The 22,514-nt window shown below is 40.5% G+C and overlaps 1 protein-coding gene across 5 annotated transcripts; it reads right to left on the reverse strand.

Moving 5' to 3' along the window:
* Window positions 1-16,904: 16,904 nt before the first annotated feature.
* LOC137813943 (adenylyl-sulfate kinase 3) lies at window positions 16,905-21,965 on the reverse strand. Of its 5 annotated transcripts, none has more exons than XM_068616437.1 (7): window positions 21,747-21,965; window positions 20,427-20,574; window positions 19,806-19,955; window positions 18,613-18,731; window positions 18,449-18,533; window positions 17,287-17,333; window positions 16,905-17,208 (listed from the first exon to the last, which is right to left on the reverse strand). In XM_068616437.1, the coding sequence occupies exons 2-7, from the start codon at window positions 20,548-20,550 to the stop codon at window positions 17,107-17,109; spliced, it is 627 nt and encodes a 208-aa protein (XP_068472538.1). In that variant the 5' UTR covers window positions 20,551-20,574; window positions 21,747-21,965; the 3' UTR covers window positions 16,905-17,106. The 5 variants fall into 5 exon arrangements, with proteins under 5 accessions (XP_068472538.1, XP_068472539.1, XP_068472537.1 ...); XM_068616438.1 differs by lacking the exon at window positions 21,747-21,965 and adding an exon at window positions 20,921-21,023; XM_068616436.1 differs by lacking the exon at window positions 21,747-21,965 and adding an exon at window positions 20,869-20,996.
* Window positions 21,966-22,514: the final 549 nt, after the last annotated feature.

The following is a 22,514-nucleotide window of genomic DNA, read 5'->3' on the forward strand; positions in this document are numbered from 1 at the left end:
GGGCAGTGGAGTTGTCAGAATTTGATATTAAATATGAGCCCCGAGGCCCGATCAAGGGGCAAATCTTCGCAGATTTTGTAGTCGAGCTCTCATCAGAGGCAACGCGGGTTGAAGGTGACGACTTCCGTTGGGTACTCTCGGTGGATGGGTCGTCGAACCAGCAGGGTAGCGGTGCTGGAGTCATATTGGAAGGACCCAATGGCGTGCTGATCGAACAATCGTTGAGATTCGCCTTCAAAGCCAGCAACAATCAAGCAGAGTATGAGGCGCTGATCGCCGGGATTTTGCTGGCCAAGGAAATGGGAGCTAGGGTGCTGATGGCTAAGAGTGACTCGCTGCTAGTCACGGGACAAGTAACAGGCGAGTTCCAGGCTAAAGATCCACAAATGGCGGCTTACTTGGCGTATGTGCAGGAATTGAAGAGTTCCTTTGCCTCTTTCGAAGTGGTCCATGTGCCCCGAGAACAGAATGCCCGAGCTGACTTGCTTGCTAAGCTCGCCAGTTCAGGCAAGGGGGGTAGGCAGAGGACGGTGATTCAAGAAACTCTGAAGACGCCGAGGGCATTTGTAGCAGATCACCTGGTCCTTCAGATAAGCAGGTCGATGGAGAGAGCAGCGAGAAGCCATAAGTCTTTGACGCAAGAAACTCTGAGATCGCCGAGAATTAGAGCACGTCGAGGAGAGAAGGTGGACGTGATGCAGGTCTGCGCCACCCATGAGCCAGACACTTGGATAACACAGTACAAGTGGTGCTTGGCAGATGGCCTCCTCCCGTTAGATCCAACAGAAGCTAGGAAGGTAAAGAAAAATTCCAGCAAGTATACATTGATTGATGGCGATCTGTACAGGTTTGGGTTCACTCACCCACTCCTAGAATGTATACACGGCGAGAAGTGCACGAGAATTATGGCAGAGCTCCACGAAGGAATATGCGGAAGTCACGTCGGGGGTCGAGCTCTGGCCGCGAGGACTCTCCGTGCAGGCTACTATTGGCCATCCATGAGGGAAGATTGCAAGAAGTATGCCCAATGCTGTAAACAGTGCCAGCAGCACGCCGATTGGCATAAGGCACCTCCCGAGGAGTTGAAGTCGATCTATAGCCCTTGGCCGTTTCATACTTGGGGAATCGACATCCTGGGACCTTTTCCACTGGCGATCAGGCAGATGAAGTACTTGGTGGTGGCGATTGAGTACTTCACTAAGTGGATTGAAGCAGAACCAGTGGCCCAGATCACCGCACACAAGATTGAAGGCTTTGTATGGAAGAACATCGTGTGCCGGTTTGGAGTGCCTAAGCGCCTGGTGTCAGATAATGGGACTCAGTTTGCAAGCCACTTGTTGAAGAAGCTTTGTGAAGGGGTTGGAATTCAGCAAGTGTTTGCATCCGTCGAGCACCCTCAGACGAATGGCCAGGTGGAATCAGCTAATCGGGTGTTGCTGAGAGGTTTGAAGAGAAGGCTCGAGAAAGCCAAGGGAAGTTGGGCTGAGGAGGTGCCCCGTATAGTCTGGGCGTACCACACCACCGAGCAGTCCGGAACCCATGAGACCCCGTTTAGCTTGGTCTATGGGTGTGACGCCATGATTCCAGTGGAGATCCAGGAAAGCTCGCCGAGATTCCAGAACTTCGTAGAGGAAGACTCGAATGAAGAGAGAAGGCTGAACCTGGATCTGCTGGATGAGGTCAGGGAGGAAGCAAGGCTGAAGGCTGAGGCGGTGAAAAGAAGGGTCGAGCGAAGGTACAATTCTAAGGTGATGCCAAGGCAGTTTAGAGAAGGCGACCTGGTGATGAGGAAGGCCCACATGTACGAGATGGAGAATAAACTATCACCCAAGTGGACTGGACCGTTCAGAATAACCGAGGCACTCGGGAACGGAGCCTACCGCTTAGAGACGCTGGAAGGAGGGGCGATCCCTCGTACCTGGAACGCCACACACCTGAAGTTGTACTATAGCTAAGAGCTTTGTAAGTAAAGACAAACACAAATGTTATATTGCAATGTCTCTGTTAAAACAGTTTCAAGGGGGCACTCTTTTTTCCCTAAGGAGGGTTTTTAATGAGGCCGCCCAATAAAAGAAGAGTTTTCGAAGTATAAGGTGTTTCCAAATTGCATGTGTACTATTTTCGAAAGTTTGAAGAAAGACCTTGTCATTTGTACATGATTTGAGGCAAGAAAATATATATGTCGCGTGCTTCCTAAAAAAGTTTTAAAGTCTTCATCGTTTTTCGGCGATTAGAGGCACCAGTTAAGTTTTTAAAGTCCTCATCGTTTTTCGGCGATTAGAGGCACCAGTTAAGTTTTTAAAGTCCTCATCGTTTTTCGGCGATTAGAGGCACCAGTTAAGTTTTTAAAGTCCTCATCGTTTTTCGGCGATTAGAGGCACCAGTTAAGTTTTTAAAGTCCTCATCGTCTTTCGGCGATCGGAGGCACCAGTTAAGTTTGAAGTCCTCATCGTTTATTGGCGATCGGAGGCACCAGACGAAAGACCTCCTCGCCGTCGAGCGAGTGCAGGCGAGAAAGAGGAAAAGTCCTCCGTGTTTCTGGGAGCGAGAAGATGTAACGCCCGGGGCAACGTAGAGGCAAATTAAAGACCTCCTCGCCGTTGAGCGGGTGCAGGCGAGAAAGGTCCTCAGTGCATCCAGGGGGGAGGAGATGTACACCCTGGGCAAGTTGAGGCACCGGATAAAGTCCTTATCGCCGTTGTGCGAGCCAAGGCCAATTAAAGACCTCCTCGCCGTTGAGCGAGCGCAGGCGAGAGAAAGAAAAGGTCCTCAGTGCATCCAGGGGGGAGGAGATGTACACCCTGGGCAAGTTGAGGCACCTGACAAAGTCCTTCTCGCCGTCGAGCGAGTTAAGGCCATTTAAAGTCCTTCTCGCCGACAAGTGAGTTCAGGCGAGTAAAAGTCCTTCTCGCCGTTGTGCGAGCTCAGGCGAGTTCAAGACCTTCTCGCTTATATGCGGGCATAGGCAAGATAAAATCCTTCTCGTCTTGAACGAGTTCAGGTATGGCGAAGAGGGTGGAAGAAGCTTGAAAGGTGGCTAAGGTAGGTTCGAAGAGAACGCCTAGCCAGCCGGTCTTCAGTTCTGAAGTTCAGGGGGGTAAAGGAAGATCCCAAAGGGCATTTCTGCCCAGATAAAGAAATGACTTCCAAAGCATGAGGCTGGGAAAAGTTGGTGTTACCAAGAGGTTTTGGTGATCGGGAAAAGTTCAAACGACGGCGAGAAGGTTGAAAGACTTGTTTGATAAAGCAGGTCAAGTGGGACGTTGTTTGAACCGATAATTGGGTTACAGTTCGTTGCTTGGACACTTTTCTTATGATCAGGTTAGTGCCTCAAGGGTACAAGTTGTTTAAAGTGATCGTTGCTTAAGTTTGAATCGGCTCGAAGCAGTTACGCCAAAGGTCATGTTTGCAAAATCGCTAAGTTAAACGCAGCAGAGTTAAACATACAAAGAAGGTAAAAGCGCTCAAAAGAAGTCAGAAGAAATGTCCAAGTTTCGCTATTGAAATGAGTAACTGGTCAAAACACGTGTGCAAGAGTTTTTACAAGGTAAATACAGGTGAATTTATAAAGAAGCAGATGGGGTGGAATTGGTTGAGCCTTCGGCGGGAACGACCTTTCCATCTACTACTTCATTGTTTAATGACACCATGCTGAGGTCGAGATCAGGGAATAGGCATGCGAATTGCTCCCGAGCGGCTTCGAATCCAGCAGTCAGAATCTGAGCAGAATTTAGCTTAAGTTCTTCAAATTGTCCTTGAAGCTTTTCAACCTGTTTCTTGAGCTCCTCGTTCTGCTGTCCCAGCTCTTCAGCTTGTTTCTTGAGCTCCTTGTTCTGCTGCCCCTGCTCTTCAATCTGTTTTTGGAGTTGTTTGTTAGTCTCTTGAGCATGGAGAAGGTCGTCAGTAACCTTCTTGGATTCTGTTCGAGCTTGGGTCAACTCGGCAGCCATCTTCTCTTTTTCCTTGTCCGCCTCGGTGAGATCAGCCATGGCGTCATCCCTTGCTTTTTCTACTTGCCCAAGCAGCTTCTCGCGGTCGATTGACCTTTGCTCCAGTTTTTGTACCTTATCGGCATTAGCTTGAATGTGAGCCTCCAGGTCGCTCGCCTTGGTGCGCAGAGGCACGATTCTGCTTTCAAGTTCAACTTTTTCTTGGGCAAGTTCATGGACTTTGCGGCGAAGGTCAGCAGCTTCCTTGCGCGCAAGCCTAAGCTCGGTACTCAGGGCGTCCTCTACTCGAGAGTGTTCCATTTCCGCGAGCGTCAGGCTGAATGCCACCTTCTCTACCTCAACCTTCATTGTGCTGTTTTCGGTCTTGAGGTGGTAGACATCGTCTTGGAGCCGCCTGGTGGAGCTCTCCACAGCCCTCGTTATGATCGATGGGATATCCTCTGCTATGGTTTTGAGTTTGGCAGTCAGAGGTTCCCACATCCTTGTGACCTCGAGGGAAAGGTTTGCGGCTTGGAGAGGCGCCAGGGGGCTTGTTGAGGGTTCTCGTCGCCACCTTCCTTAGCAATATTTTCAGTGGTTGTTTCCTGGCGTGGCGACGCAATCGGGGACTCGGTGATTAGGATTGGGGAGGTGTGAGCGACCTCATCCCCGATTGGAACGATTCCTGCAGCTGAAGTGTTGGAAGGACGGCCCCCTCCTGCTGATATATGTGGTGTAGAGGCGCTCGGGGGGTCCTCCAAGAAATTTGGCTCTGGGGCCTCAGTTGCAGGTGGCGCAGTGGCCAATGGAACTGCTTGGACTGGTGGTGAAGGGGCTTGTGGTGCTGGTGATGAGGGAGGAGGGGCAGGTGTTGATGGTGGTGTTGAAGCTGGAAGAGGGGGCGGGGCAGGTGGAGAAGATGGTGCCACCCTCTTCCTTTTCGTGACAAGGCCATCCTCTGTGACCTCGTCGTCCTCTTCTTCCTCTTGGACGACTTGGGGGGCTTTTCGCTTCGGCCTCTTAAGGACCAGTTTCTTTCGCTGGGTGGGCTCCTTGGGCGGTGATCGCCCATGAACGATAGCCTTCTCGACCACCGAGTTGGGAACCGTCTGGGAACCGGTCGCCAACCCGTGGTTGCGGGCGAGCGCCTTTAAGTCGGCGAGCATGTTCTTACCCAACATGGTGTCTGCATGAAATGAAAGTGCATAAGTTAGCTCAAAGGGGAAAAGGGGTAAGTATACAAGACAATGAGACAGCAGAAACAGGCATATGCAGAAAAGATAAAACCAAAGTCTTGTGTGTGTCACACAAGACGCCCAGAAACAATATCAGAAGCAATGTCAAGACAAAAGTGTAGCGTCCTAACCTATCTGGAATTCCAACTGGTCCTCAAAGAACTCGAAGGAAATCAGGGTGGGGGTCAAGAATGTTATGTGGGCATCTGCCACCCTCTTCCAGAATAGGCAAAGGTCTCGGTCCAAAGCTCCCATGCTATCAGGACTTCTGGGCCTCCTGAAGCAGCTCTTGGACTCCTTTTTCCCCTTGTCCACCCAGTACAAGGGGAAACCGTCGAGAAGGGAAGTATCTTTGTCATTTGCGCGAACCTGGATGAACTTCCCTTTCCAATCCTTGTACGACTGCTGGAAGATGGTGAAAATGGATCTCCCAGCAATGGCATTCAGGCTGACCCACAGGCGATCTCCTGGGTGCTTGGCCTCAAACAGGAATAAAAACACGTCCACTGAAGCGGGCAACCCCAGGTGGGCGCACGTTATCTCGAAAGCTCGGACAAACGCCCAGCTGTTGGGATGAAGCTGGGCGGCAGCGATGTTGAGCTCGGTTAAGAGTTCCCTCTCAAATCGAGTAAGAGGGAACCTGAGTTTAACCTTCTTGAAGAAAGTGGTGTAGACGAAGCAGAAGGGCCCGTCGGCGCTCACTTTATCATCGGCGCACACTGGCAGAGCGGCGGGGCAAGGCAGCACCATCATTCTCTCATCGTGCTCCTTGTGAAACGATTGGTGGGCCTCATCCCCATTGGTCAATCGCAGAACCGCTCCCGCAGTATTCACCGACGAGGTTTCCTTTAAGAGGGTTGGGTTAGCCCATGGGTATAACGTCTTGAAGTCTGGCAGTGGGACGGGGGATCCTCCAGCGTTTGGTGGAGTCGCCTGGGCCAGAGCGGTTTGGGAAGACGCAGGCCTCACAGCCTGCGAAGAGGGAGCACCACGGACTTGCGTCGAGTCGTGTGCTTGTGAAGGAGGGTTTCGCGCTGATGGAGGGGGGTTCGGGGTGATCTTCGTGCGAGTCATGATAGCAACTGCAAACGAAGAAGAAAGGAAAAAATAATCAGGAGGGTTACAAAGGCTGACTCGATCATGAAAGGAAGGTGAAAGACGAACGAATGTGAGTTCGTTGCGACGATCGACAAAGCCCTAAGTTACGCAGAAGGAGAAATGGAAAAACAGCCCACAGCATATGCACCAGACAGTTACAGGATGATGCAAATCGGTGAAAATGCAAGGAAACCCAGCAGATGAAGGAAAGTAGTTACCTTTCGATGATCAGGAGAACGTTGAAGGGAGGTGGTGATCTAGAGTGTCGAGGAACGTCGAGAGTTTTCGCAGAAGGAAATGAGAGCGTATGCAAGTGTGAAGAAAGTGATGGAACAGTAGGAGCGTAAGGGGTTTAAGGGTTTTCGAAATGGTTTGGGAAGCGCTAACGGCAGGTGAAGATAGCCGTTGATGAGAGCCACGTGTCGAACGATGCGCGAAGGGTTTGGTGGAGCGTCAGAGCAGCAGAAAGTACTATCGCTTGGAATTCTGCGTCCATGCCACGTAGACCGGTGTTAACGAAGGCTTTTTCAGTCTTTTCGCCAGACAAGTCTTCGCTTAAGACTGGGGGGCTTGTGTACCGCCCTGGTGGTCGGGTGCGATGACGTGGCACCCTGCTACAGTGTAGGCGTGTTGACAAGGCGCCAGGTAGGCAGTTGGGAAGGAAGTCGGGAGGCACGTATAGTCGCCGATTGTTAAGTTGGCGTGTTCCGATCTCCAGCTTACCAGAATAGGCGATCGCCAGGTTGAGAATGAAGTCGCCAGACGCAGACTCAGGCGACCAGGCAGTCGGAGATCGCCAGAACAAGCACATCGCCGAAGATAAAGGAGAAGCAGATTATGAAGGCGGCCGGCGAGACCACAGGGAAGGTGTATGAAGACCCTAACTCGCCAGTTTCAGTAGGGATCGCACTCCTAAGTTAAGCTATGCACTGGGCAGTACCATGCATAGGTAACTTAGCCAAAATGAGAGTAAAAGCAGCGCCAAGTCAGGGAGCCTCCGAATGATGGCACGTGTACAGTTGGATACGAGCCACGTGTCCAAGTCTGTAACTGCCAGGAGAGAGAAAACCACCAGGTATATAAGAGTTCTTAACAGATTTTCTAAGGTACGCACGTTCAGTTCATACACTTTACGCTTGCGAGTGACAGAGCTGTTTGTGAGAGAGATTTGCACGGCTCCAGTTCTTAGTATTTGGTGATACCGTCACTGACTTGAGCGTCGGAGTGCGATCGGCCGCAGCGGCGCCGTATCGTTTCTTTGCAGGTTCTTGAGATAGATCCAGAGGAGGAACGGAGGTGAGAAGCGGCGCGCACGTCGATCCTTTGACGAGGCATTCTCCAGCGCTCCGGTCAACAGGCAGGATCAAAGATCTAGAGTTGTGAGGGGATTAAACCCATAAACAACCTCAAAAGGAGAATGATTAGTGGTGGAATTTACTACCCTATTATAAGCAAATTCAACATGAGGTAGTAAATCCTCTCAAGCCCTTGGATTCCCGGAAATAAAGCATCTCAATAATTGACCCAAAGTTCGATTAACCACTTCGGTTTGACCATCAGTTTGGGGGTGGCAAGTACTAGAAAACAGAAGTTTTGTGCCAAGTTTCCCCCATAAGGTCCACCAAAAGTGACATAAGAACTTAGAATCCCTATCGGATACTATACTTCTAGGAATTCCATGTAAACGAACAACTTCCTTGAAGAAGAGATTTGCAATATGGCATACATCATCCACTTTGTGGCATGGAATAAAATGAGCCATTTTAGAAAAACGGTCCACTACCACAAAGATGGAATCCTTACCCTTCGATGTCTTGGGCAGTCCTAAGATAAAATCCATAGAAATATCAACCCAAGGCATTGTAGGGATAGGAAGAGGGGTATATAAACCATGGGGTTGGACCTTAGATTTAGCCTTCCTACATGCTATACATTTATCACAAAAGGTATGTATGTATTTGCGCTGTGAGGCCAAAAGAAATGTTCATGCAATGTTTCTAAAGTCTTAGCAACCCCAAAATGTCCCATAAGCCCACCCTCATGAGCCTCTCTAACAAGAGATTGTCTTATGGATCCTTGGGGAACACAAAGTCTTTTTCCTTTGAAAAGAAAACCATTATGTAAGAAAAAGTCTTTGTGACTTCCCTTGGAACACTCTTGATAGATTAGAGAGAAATCTAAGTCATCTTTATAAAGTTCCTTTATGTGATCAAAGCCTAAATATTGAACATTCAAAACATTTAACAAGGTATATCTTCTTGAAAGAGCATCGGCAACAATAATTTTACCTTGTTTATGTTTGATCACATAAGGAAATTGCTCAATAAACTCCACCCACTTAGCATGTCTCTTATTAAGCTTGCTTTGGCTTTTCAAATATTTAAGGGACTCATGATCACTATGGATCACAAATTCCTTTGGAAAAAGATAATGTTGCCAATTTTGCAAAGCTCTAACAAGAGCATAAAGTTCTTTATCATAAGTGGAGTAATTGAGATGACTCCCTTTAAGTTTCTCACTAAAATAAGCTATGGGGTGTCCTTCATGAAGGAGGACGGCCCCAATGCCTATATTAGAGGCATCACACTCTATTTCAAATGTCTTAGCAAAGTTAGGAAGGGATAGAATGGGGGCTTTAGTTAATTTATCCTTCAAAGTTTGAAAAGCGTTTTCTTGCTCTTGGCCCCACTTAAAAACCACATCCTTCTATACTATGGCATTTAAAGGTGCGGCAATTGTACTAAAGTCTTTCACAAACCGCCTATAAAAACTAGCAAGTCCATGAAAACTTCGTACTTCATTGACATTGGTGGGTGTAGGCCAATGTTGAATGGATGCCACTTTTATTTGATCTACATGCACCCCTTTATGACTAACCACAAACCCTAGGTAGTCTATATGATCTAATGCAAAGAAACATTTAGCATGATTAGCATACAACTTCTCCTTCCTAAGGGTTTCTAAAACTTGTCTAACATGTGACTCATGATCTTCTAAAGACAAGCTATAGATAAGAATATCATCAAGGTAAACCACAACAAACTTGCCAATGAATGCTCTTAAAACATGATGCATGAGTCGCATGAAGGTACTAGGAGCATTAGTCAAGCCAAAAGGCATGACCAACCACTCATATAAACCAAATTTGGTCTTAAACACCAATAAACTCTCTCATACTCCCACAGAAAATACCTCCACAAGTAGCAAGACCAGGATATCTCCTAGCAGCCTTGTCAGTGTTAATTTTAACCCAGCCTGGTGAAGGGAACTCCCATCTAACAAGAAGAGGACAAAGAACTTTACTAGTACGAGTATTAATACCAAAAAACTTAATCACGTTGAAATCCAAGATATCATTCTTCATTGAAGCTTTAGACGAATTTCTCACTAGACAAGTTAAATATTTAATTATCGAAATAACCCTACGAATATCAATTTTATCCCGAAATCTAGCAAATTCCACATACACCATATCATCCAAATAGAAAAAGCTATCATAGCAAGCTTAATCAATTTAACCCAAGGACTACCATCACTCTTAATAAAAGAAAGAAGATCATCCTTATTAGAGAAATGAGAAGTAAGACAAATCTTTCAAACCCAACTCCAAATATGTAAAGCATTAGAACATTTAAAAAATAAATGTTGAATAGATTCCTCGTGCTTTTCACAAAGCGTACACATAAAACATATATGCAAACCTTTATTCTAAATATGTTGATCTGTAGGAAGCCGCCCATGAAAAGCTTTCCAGAGTACTAGAGTTTTGGAAGGAGGAATAGATAAAGACCAAATGAATTTACCCCAACCACAGAAAACTCCTGGTTCCAAGAAAAAAGTCTTCTCCGATTTAAGAGTGAAACGACCAGACTCATCTAGAATCCAATTAGGAATATCCTATTCCTCCCTAACCATGATATGATTAAAAAAATGAGGCATCTGCTGTAAAGACAAGGGAATATTCCAATCACAACCTGTTCAAAACTGAGAGACTGTATCCGAAATGCTAGCATCATGAGATAACCCTACAATATTTGTTGAAGGAGCAGTATAACACCATTTATCATTCCAGAAATTAATAAAAGTACTTGTACATACCAACATTCCAAGAAGTATAATCAATTATAGTAGAATAAAACTGCTTAATTCCAGGCTAAAGAGATGAGGATCTATAAACCATTCTAAATTCGTATTTTGATTTAAGAACCCTGGCTTTCAAGAGAAAAGACCAAGGTTTGTAGCTATAAGCAAAGTTCCAAGCAAGCTCAAGAAGATATTCATGATGAAGATTAATAATCTTCAAACCTCCGTTCTCAAAAGGAGAACAAATCGTATCCCAATTCACGGTAACTATGCCTTTTTTCATAATATCACCAGTTCATATAAAATTTCGACACCACTGCTCAACTTGCTTAAGAAGTGAAATAGGCCATTTATACATATTAAAGTTATAAGCTAGAAATTCAGTAATCACCGTATTGACCAACTAAATCTAACCCATCATGCTAAGAGATTTACCTTTCCAAGATGCTAGCTTCAATTTGACTTTATCAGCCAAAGGTTGAAGAAAACAACACTTTGGAGCACCAACAAAGATAGACACTCCTAAATAATTGAAAGGCAAACAACCATGACTATAAGAAAAAATAAGCTGAATTTTGGTGACAAATCTTGCAAAGTTATCCATGGTGAAAAAACTACTCTTAAAATTATTAACATATTGATCAGAAAAATACTCAAATTTCTAAGAGGCTTATTATCCCCCCTACAGAAAACAAATATGTCATCAACATATAAAATATGAGAGGGAGTGAGATAACCTTACGGACTAGCCATATGTAGAATTTTCTTATCATTCACAAGCTTAGAGATACCTCTACAAAGAATTTCCTCTGCAAGATAGAATAGTAAAGGAGATAAAGAATCACCTTGTCTGACACCTCTACTACAAGGAAAAAAACCCACCAAACTACCATTTATTCTAATAGAAAGCATAGCTGAACGGAGAATTGTACTAATCCAACCGAAAAACGAGGGGTGAATACCAAAGCATGTTAAAACTAATAATAAGAACTTCCAACTCAAAGTGTCAAAGGCTTTATGAATATCAACTTTGTAAACCACATTACCTCCTCTAACCTTTTTAGAAAGCATGTTAATAGCTTAAGAAGCAATACCAATGCAATCCTGAATCTGTCTACCCTGCACAAACCCATATTGATTAGGAGAAATGATTCTAGCAGCCACAAGTGCAAGCCTATCCACCAATATCTTGGAAATAATCTTAAATTTGAAATTAGCAAGAACAATTGACCTGTAATCTTTAATGGAGCCATCACCCTGAATCTTAGGAATACGAGATACCACATTACTATTCATTCCAGGGAGAACCCAGTTTTGTTTAAAAAATTGTTGAACAACATTGCAAACATCTTTCTCAATAGTTCCACAACAAAAAATGATAGGAAACACCACCAAAACCATCAGGACCAAGAGCACTATTACCATTAATATTAAAAACAACATTCTTGATTTTCAAAATATCAGGATATTTAATCAACATCATATTCTCCTTAAAGGAAACTAGCTTAGGAATATAAGTACCAATAAAATATTCCATATTACTTGTATCTCATTAGAAATAGACTCAGCATAAATATTTTTACAAAAGTCCAAAATATGATCCTCAATGAGTTTAGGATCCTCAATAACCTCATCATCAATTCGTAGACGATGAATCCTACAAGAATTATTTCTCCTCTTGACCAGAGCATGAAAAAAAGCAATATTTCGATCCCCATCTTTAAACCATAACATCTTAGCCTTTTCTTTCCAAAACAAATATTGATGGTGAAGAGCATGATCAAGCTCCTCCTTAGCAATCTTTTCTTGATAGAGAAGCCCATCAATATCATACAAACTAGAAGTCTCTAAGTTTTGTTGAATACTAAGGAGGAGACCCTACTTAAGAAGAACCACATTGTGAACACAAAAGAATTTTTATTTCAGTCTCGGAGCTCAATTTTCAACATTTTTAACTTATGTTGCAAAATAAACATAGGACAACCAACAACCTTATTAGCCCAGGAATCATGAATAAGCTTCATACATGAAGTGTCTTGAAGCCATATAGAAAAGAAACGAAAATTGCTAACATTCCTTAAAGAATTACTAGCAAGACTAGCAATAATAGGGGAATGATCAGAATAATTTTTAACAAGAACCTAATATGTACAATAATCTCGTTCATTCAGACACACTTCATTACATAAAGCCCTATCCAGCCTTCTATGAATTCTATGCAACCCTCTTTTTCCATTACACCAAAAAATAGCAAGATCATGTAAAATGCATACAAGAAAGATTATTAGTATTAATCCAGTCAAAGACTTCATTACAAGAAACCTAATTAGGAGCCAACCCCCCTTTGCAGTCATCCGCGGAGAGCACAACATTAAAATCTCCCATAATACACCAAGACCATGTGAAGAAACTAAGATCCCTCCACAAAAATTGTCTAACCAAGTATGTGTTAGCACCATAAATACCCGCAAAGCTAAAGCATTTATCATGCAGAAGGTAGGTTACAAAAATAAATTGATCATTGGTCGAGAAGTTTTAGACAAGATTATGAACCGACAAACACCAAAGCTTAGCAGTTTTATTAACAATAGGAGACGTAGCCACCAAATGCTTATTAAAAGATTTGAAAGGACATCGAAAGCATCAGTGTACGACCTCATAGGTTCAGCAAGAAAAACCAGGAGGGGTTTATGTAGTTTAAGTAAACAAATCAACATATCCACAATTTTGCAGTTTCACAGTCCTCTAACATTCTAGAAAAATGAAGAGACTTTCATTGAGACACTGAAGAAAGAACTGCCTTAGCAGGTTTTGTTTTGGATTTACCAGTCCCCTTACGTGGTCTCCCTGGTTTTCTTTTAGTGCGAACTATTTTGTCCCCAATATCACTAGCATGCTCTTCCATCTCATTAGGATCAGCCCAAAATTTGGAGACGACTTAATTTTCAGCAGTGACATGATCATAATTAAATTCAACAATGGAAGTCAGAGTAATTGACACACCAATATGAGGGTCACCTCCCACATCTATAGTTTTCAAACCATTAAGAGAGGAAAAATGATTTTGCAAGACCAACGTATCATTATCGGGGAGTAGTGCTTTAACATCCCCCAGAGATTTAGCCTCTTAGGGGAGGTATGACACGACGGAGATGGTACAATCACAATAGCAGAGACCTCCACATGATGACCATCAATATGAGTCTTAATTGGTTCTTTAGTATCCCAGGTGATTTAGCCCTCCGAGGAGAGGTAGGCGACGAAGATGGTACAACCACAGGAGCAGAGACCTCCACATGATGATCATCAATAGGAGTTGTGGAACTACAAGTTGTGACTCTTAGCCCTTGGCTTAAATAACAACAGGTGAATTCCTTACCATCCTCAATTCTGAATTATTCGAAGTGGGAGTGAACAACCCTTGCCTGGGTGAGGACCTATCATGATCTGAGGCATCCTCGAGAGCAGGCATATATACAAAATCATCCCTTCCATCTGTTTTATCATAAGCAAGGTGACTCAAGAGTGACCCTGCATTAGCCCCGCCAAAAGCATCAGTTGTCAATTTATCAATAGGTCCTTCCATGAGCTTCGGCTGCGGATCTTTCTTCTGATACATTTTACGTTGTTTAGGAACCGCGACCCTCCCCTGTTCCCGTTCATCAGGATTTGTCTTCTGATAAGGTTTATGTTGAGGTCCAGGAACACAACCCTGATCATGAATCGCATGGCACTAAGCAAACTCATGACCAATCATCTTATAGTGAAAGGAAAATGGAGGGAGCCATTCATATTCCACATTAGCTACAAAAGCAAAGTCTGGACGTTCAACCAAGAGGTGATCAGGAAAAGGGGACAACAGATCAATATCCACTAGCACTCCAGCAAACAAACCCCTATTTTTTTCTCATGGTATGATCATCCAAAGACAAAGGAGTACCAAGACCTCTGGTGATGGAAAATATCGCCCTTGGTAGATTTTAATCGAGGCCTAAGTTTTAGTATTCTTCATAGTAATTGGAACAAAATCTTTTGTCCAGGCAAACAATCTCAAGAAACTAAGAGATAACTGTAATGAACCCATCCCGAGGGCCCATCACATGTCTTCTAAAGAAGCGAACTCAAACTCATAGAAATCGTTCTCAAGAGGAATTTTTTTTTGCGGTCCAAGAGTCTTCCACACCGCCTGCAACTTTTTAGTTAAATCAAGGTGTGTGAGAGGTTTATCCCCTTTAGATAGAATAAAATGACCATGAAAATGGATCTTGCAATCCTCAAGACCAGCCAAGTAATTTTCCTCATCAGCCTAGACAACAACCATGTCTCCCTTAATACAAGGAGTAGGTAGTTGGGACAAAGGAATGTCACATGAAATTCCCAAAGTCTGAGCAAAAGTTTTCCTTTGGCCTGGCATAGCAGAAAATTTCTTATTAGGGAACACTTCTCGATCCATCAAACAAGCCCATGGGATGAGGAAACTCGTAGAGCCCTCCGCCATTCTCAAAGGCTAACAAGCTTCCGACCAGCCCACGCTAGCCGCCACTGTCCCACTGGCCGCACCACCTAAAAATCTTGACTTTACCACAAATGTTGATAAAAATCGTGGCTTTACTGTTAGAATATATAGTCTTAAACGATAGGGGGTGAATTGTTTAAGAGAGGTTTTTGAAAACTTTTCAGTGTTTAACTAAGTTCTTTGTGTGAATCCAAAACAGAAATCAAGTTAGCAAAGAATATAAGCAATAAAACAGCAAAGCAACAGAAAAACAATTGGTTGTTTCTTCGAAACAATCGATGGTTTATACCAGTAAAGCTTAAAGAAATATTTAAATGAGTTTAGGGTAAGAGAGAAATACACCAACAGTTTATGCTGGTTCACACTTAAGCCAAGACCTACATCCAGTCCCCAGAAAACCATTGGGTAATCCACTAAGTAATCAAACCAGATTACTACACACAAACCACCAAAGTAGTGACCTTGAACCCTTCAAGAAACACACTCCCTTTGGCAAAACACACCAAGAGTATTGATCTTGACCACCTCAAGAGCACACAACACTCCTTGGCAACACAACACCAAAAATACAGTAGCTTGAGAAGGGATTATACTTGTTTACAGTACAAAACTGAAATCAATACAATTGCAATCATATTCCACTCTCTTTGAAAACCCAAAGCTTGATGTGAATGTTCAAATCTTTAAGATCAACTTTGTCACAACTGAAAAACTCAAATATGTTTCTCTTGCTTGTTTGAAAACATAAACAAACCATTTATATTTTCCAAAGATTGGTCAAAGCAATTAATGAAGGAGCGTATTCAGTTGGAAATCATTTAAAACACATTCAACAACCAAAACAGAATTTTGTTAGGATTTTCAAAGAAACAATCGGTTGAAACCACGAAACAACCGATTGTTTGGTTTGGCAGTTAAGTCAACCAAACTAAAATAGTTTTCAACCTTATCAAATACTCCTAAGAGTAAAACAATCGGTTGATTCGACAAAACAACATGTTGTTTTTCACTTAGTTGGAAAAACACTTTATTTTCTAAAAGGTTTTTAATCATTTTTTTATCGGCAATAAAAGGTTTTAAATCATATCAGTTTTAGATTTAACAAAGGAGTGGATCACATTCTATTCTACCCAAATCCCTTCCTAAACATAGCAACAACACAAACCTTGCATCAAACACATAGGATTTGGATTCTTCAAAGCACTTGATCAATATTTACCACAAATTTCGATAAAAATTGTGACTTTACCACAAATTAGAACTGGTTACATGAAAAAGGTGGTAACTTTGGTTGTGTGCAATAGAATTTCCAAGAAGAAATTTAAGGAAAGAATACACCTTGGTTGCAGACATAGAGAGTTGTCGTGCCACCACCAACATCTCGACAGACTGTCGCACTGCCACCGACCAACACTCACAACCCCGACGCCACCACCATCCACCACCAAGCTGAAGAATGAACGACCACCCACACAAACCCTAACTGTATCAAAACCCTTCAGAGGAGAGAGAACAGATAAAAATCTTATCTCCAAAGATATTAGTTTCTTCAAAAGTAACTTAAAATTTAGAAGGCACCGTTAAGTTATTTGTACGTGTAAGACTCATGTTATTTATTTTGATGTTCAAACTTTTCTTTCGAATTTGAAGTTTACATCTTCAATTGGACATCTTATATGTATAAATAACTTAAATAATATTATCTACACAATTAATTAGAATTTAAACTCAAAAAAATCTATAAACGTACAAATTTTAGTTTTATATGTTTAATTTTAGAAACTAACCCCTTCTAAAAATAAGTATAAAAATGTTGTATTCTAAAATTAAGCGTAACACTGAATTTTATCATTTTGTATAGTATTATCTCATTCATTTCAATTGAAAATATAAAGATTGACAGTCTAAATAAAAAAAATTCAATTAGTATTTGTATTAAGTTTAAATAAATTAAAATATATATTTTTAGCGTAAAACAGATGTCTCAGCCCTTTGTCATCGAGTTTCGTAGGTTAATAATAATGAGCAAAGCGAAGAAAACAATGATATCATAGGATAGGATGAAATTATTCAGGAAGCTATAGAATGAAATTACAACAATTATTCATTATTTATTTATAATTGAACTTTACAAGTCCATTTATTCTCTCACCGTTTTCCTATCCGCACTTCCTAGGATTTCATATCAACTTCATTATAGAAGAAACATTATGATTAGATATAATCAATCACATTTTTAAGATCCCTAATGTTCAAGAAAACCTTCCTTCTCCAAGTAAGTAACTACTTGTCCAGCCATCAAAGTGGGTGTTGGACAAACGCCACTATCCTCCTGCTTTATCTCAATCTGAAAAGGAAAATAATGTAAGCTACAGGAAAGCAAAATACACATGTAAACAGCTTTAGAAGCTTCAGGAACATGTACCTCGCAATTTATGGGTGGCTCATATGGGTCATCAATGCCGGTAAAACCTGTGCAATTTCAGTTAGTTCATAAATACCATATAGTAGAATTCAAGCAAATGTTATTAGGATATACAAGACAAATGTTTGTATTCTGGCAACATTATTCATTAGGACTTGAGATTTCATGAAATTCAGCAGTTTAATTATTTGAAGTTTATGAAAGTCAGCTCTTAGCCTGTTAAGAGAAATAGTAAATAGTTATTCCTCACACTGTATACAAGACAGGTACATGCTTTGATTTAATCATCTTCTTCATTTTCAATCAAATTCCAATTTAATTACGTTGTTAATTCAATAACTGTTAATCGGTTGTTAGTATCCGTGGCTCTATGAAAGGTCCAAATAAACTGTATATGGTATACAATACCAATCTGTTGCCACAACTTTGATCTATGAGAAACACCCTTATTATCAACATAGCAGAATAATTTTCAGAATCCACCCATTTGCCAACTATCAGTCACTAATGAAATACCAGCTCATATCAATAAGTACTTTCACATTAGTCATCATCTTACCATTGCTGTTCCAGAAGGCACCCTAGCAAAGCCATTTTAACCACTGCCTAGTTTAATTTTCCTAAATAACTTTTATCATAAAGACAATGATTTCCACACTCCAGGAAAATAAGTTCATTGCATTACAAAAGTTATCACTACTAGTATTCATCTGAATTCAATGACTAGTTCCATATGTCGTAGTCAGAATAATTAAATATGAAATCCTGTTGTAGTATCAAACTAATTAAAGTTCAATTATTTACAATATTTTTCAATATTAATGTGAGAAATCTCAAAGCTACCCAGATAAACTACCCTTAATGAATTATACTTTGGCCAACAGATGAATATGTTCAACCTAAAACACTCAACCACAAAGATCTATGAGCCAAACTAGTGATTACTCTAGCATCGTGTACAGGTAAAGGCAAAAAGGCATGGGGTTCAGCGCTTCCTTGGAATAATTATTGAATTGCATATAGCCAAGTTAAAAATGCAGAACAGACTAAATTTTGGGCTTCTTTTATTTATTTTCTTTCTTGACATGTCTCGCTTACAGTTTACTCATGTTAGACAGGTTGGACAAAGCCTTTGCTAGAGAAACATATTAAAATAACACACCTTTGATTTTCCCCGCACGAGCAAGCTTATAGAGGCCTTTTGGATCTCGTGCCTCACACAATTCTAGAGGCATGTTCATGAAAACCTGTCAATACATTCCTCTATCAAATATCATAATATAGACCAACTAATAATAATATAAGAATTGCTTATTAGTGCCTTGCCTCAATAAAATTCCTATCAGGTAACATGAATCGGCAAGTGTCTCGATCTCTTCTGTAAGGAGATATCAGACTGGCAACACATATCAAACCCGCATCAGCAAAGAGTTTTGCCACTTCTCCTGAATTAAATAATTTTCTTATTAGTAAAACAAAGTTGGAAAAGAAATATGGATCAGAGATTCTAATAAAGCATCTAGACTTAATATAACAAAGTACCGTTAACTTAGCAAATGACATATGTAGATCATTAAATCAGATATGTAATACGTAAACATCATAATTCCATATATATATATATATATATACTAGTTCTGGACATGGCATGGTAATACTGGCTTCCACTTTATATGAACAATTTACCCGTACTTCTGGTTGCAAACACCACCTACATTACTGAATTCATCTACCTAAGTTTAACAGATATTTATGAGCATATTTCCTCTTCAGAAAAACAGGGCATCAAAAAGCCATGATAAAACACAATATCATAGAAGACCATCCATCCTTTTGATTCAATTGTTCAACTGTACATTTTTTCATAGAAAAAGGACATGGACAGTCACTAATAAGTTGCTCAAAGGGATGACAAAAATGTAACATTTATCATGCAGGTATAGACTACCAATATCACTCTAATATCTACCCTTGGTACATAACCAAATAATTAAAATATTAAACTGATTATCAAGTTCCCGTCAATGAAGCTCGGATACGGCTAAAAATGTGCCGTCGGTGTGTCTGATACACCGCAGACACGGACACACGGCGGAAGCGTGCCTGACACGGTGTCGGACACTTTTTATTGGGCCGGAAACGTTCCTCTTTCTGGATACGTCGGAGGGGACATGTTTCCCTCCTTGAACACGCCAGAAAAGCTCGAAAAAAAAACGCGGTTCAGTGTTTTAAAGAACTCTTCTTTTTCACACTAAATCTCAGATAAAATATGATAAAATCTCAAACAAAATATTAAAATCTCCAAAAAGTAAAAGTTAAACATTATGTTTTTCTTGATTTTTTTTCATATAACAAAATATATTACTACATTTTAATTTATATATAGCCGTGTTCCGTGTCCTATAATTTTCAGTTTAGCCGTATCTCCGTGTCCGTGTCCGTGTCGTATCCGTGTCTGGGCTTCTTAGGTTCCCGTTACTATATTTACTTAAAGCATTAGTTTACAGGAGTAAGCTTACCGGTTCTGCGAATGTTTTCAGTGCGGTCGTCAGTTTTAAAACCAAGATCCTTGTTTAGTCCATGCCTAAGGTTATCTCCATCAAGGACATAAGATAACTTTCCCCTTGAGTACAGTTCTCTGCTTAGGGAACATGCCAATGTGCTTTTTCCTAAACAGTTTGAGAAAGTAATTAGTACAATATGTCAAAGGTATTACAGACACACTTACTCAGTAATTTCAAAGACTATGCATTATTTATCGGTACCCTGCACACCTATAATTCATGAATGAGTCAAGAAAAAAAGGAACACAGCATATCTTAAATGTGATTAGAAAGGTATGAGATGGAGTAAATAGGAAATTTCGGTGATAAGCAGTATACAAATGTGGACATTGTAGTCATTTCCATCAGGGAGGAGGATTATTACAGGAATCAAAATAGTGAAAAACTTATGTATTACATACAGGCTTTTTCAATCTTTCTAGTTTGTCTAAAAATTTCCTGGTCCAAAAGCTCACAATTCACTTCTCCCAGTGGTAAACAGAAATAATATGGTAATTTTCATGCCAAAGAGAGCTGAATATCTGGAAACAATGTTTTAAAAATGTCAACACTAAACCAATAAAATTAGGCATGAACCTGATCCGCTGAGTCCAGTAATCCATACAACACATCCCTTTTGGTTAAGTAGCTGCTGCCTTTCAGGCCTTCCTATTTGACAATCTTGCCAAAAGATATTTGTTGAATTGCTCAGAGTTGCCATTGCAAACAAGTTCCCTAGTCTTATCTACGGATCAAAATTAAGCTATCAGTTTCATTTCACGGATTACTGAAGGGTCAAAACATAAGTAGAGAGGATCTTAGAATGGAAGTGCATGATAGTAGTACAACTATTCAAGAAACTTGGTAAGTGCTTCATCAGAACAAGCATTACAGAAGCAGTACAGTACATGCCACAGGACTGAAAGCACGACAACATGCATCAATTTCAGACAGTGGAATGGTGATCTCGTCACTCACTTCCACTTATTATTGTCAATAAAGAAGTATGACTTGTTTAACATAAATAACGTCTACATACATTGTACATAAGAAAGGTTTCCATAAAGTAGGTCTAGGATGAATGATGAGACCTTCTAATATGGATTTGGATCCTCTCCCATTCTTAAGTGTCAGGGCACGATTTTATTGTAAAGGGAAAGACACTATTTTCAATTTAAATATAGCAAGTGACCCCTAGACCCGATATAGCCAATCATGGTGGGTCCTAATATGATATAAAAGGTAGTATTTTATCACTCTATCCAAATCCTCAAAATATGATCCAAAACCCACTCTCTCCTTTAATCTCTTCATAATATCACAACTTATCTCAGGGATTGTTGTTGGAAGAGAACTTTCACCTCTTCACCAAAGAAGTCAGTTTTTTAAAATAAAACTAGAGTTTGAAAAACACAGTACAAAAGACTGTGTTGATGAATAAATAAAATGAGTGAAAGAGAAAATCCCATGAAAAAAAATCAGGCTTTTTGACAGAAAATATAATTAACAAAAGTGGTGAACACTGAAAGCAGATAACATAAAAAAGAGGAAAGGAAAAAGTGTGTCCCAGACAAGATTCATAAAATTAACAAGATGTAGCCCGTCTACTTTATTCTATAATCACACGATTCATGCATGCGAATTGTGCAAGCAACAAACTTGATGATTGATTAGACGAGAAAGGCAAGGAATGTGGAGGACCCAGCACAAGAGGCATCAGTCCCTTTCTTAAGAAAAAAACTGAAGGCATTGTTGGCATGGGTACACATCCCTTTCCTCATAAAGACGTAAAATTGCACCCAGTTTTGTTGTCTGAAGAATGAAGGAGAGAGATGATGGAAAGAATTTAGGGTGAAATTAGTTTTGTAATAAAAAAGATGAAACGGAAAGGGAAGAGAGGGGAATGAGAGTGAGTACCAGAAAAGAGAGATTGGGTGTGTGAATCTGAGGGGAATTGTGTGGGTTATGGCAATGGTGAAAGGGGTTTTATAGAGTTTTGCTGGGTTGGAAGAAAGTAATGGGAATGAATGAACACAGAAGAGAGACTCTGTCTTTCCTCTCCTTCTCACTCTCACTCACTCAGGACGCGCCATTCAAGCTCCTCTGTCATTCCTACCACCCTACACAAATTCAATTAAATTAATTTCACTCTTCTTTCAATTTTTATTTTCTCCATTTTTTATGTTTTTTTTTTCTTACATCACTCATTGTTAATATTTTTTTACATGGAAGAAGTTAAAATATTTCATATTAAATTTATTTTAATAGTTATCTTCCTATAAATATTTAAAAATTTAAATTAAGAACAAAATATATTTAATCCATTCATTTCTTAGGATCTCTAGTCCAAGTTATTATTTCACTTATATTAATTAATTATCCTAAATAATTATTATCTTTATCTCAAATTAATTATCTTTTATAATTTATTTCAACCATTAATAAATGAGGGAAGTAGATGTAATGAATTTATTAAGAAAAAATAAAACTACTTTACTCAATTTATATATCTATATACTTAATTTATATATATATATATATATTATTTATGTGTAAAACTTTTCTGTTTGAATTAAGGGAAATATAATGGAAAGTCAAAAGAAAGTTATAAATAATTTGATTGATGTGATATAATTATTTATATTATTATATCTAATAATAATTTTGTAATTTTTTTTAAATAAT

Source organism: Phaseolus vulgaris, chromosome 1 (genome assembly GCF_000499845.2).
Source record: "Phaseolus vulgaris cultivar G19833 chromosome 1, P. vulgaris v2.0, whole genome shotgun sequence".
NCBI classification, from domain to species: domain Eukaryota; kingdom Viridiplantae; phylum Streptophyta; class Magnoliopsida; order Fabales; family Fabaceae; genus Phaseolus; species Phaseolus vulgaris.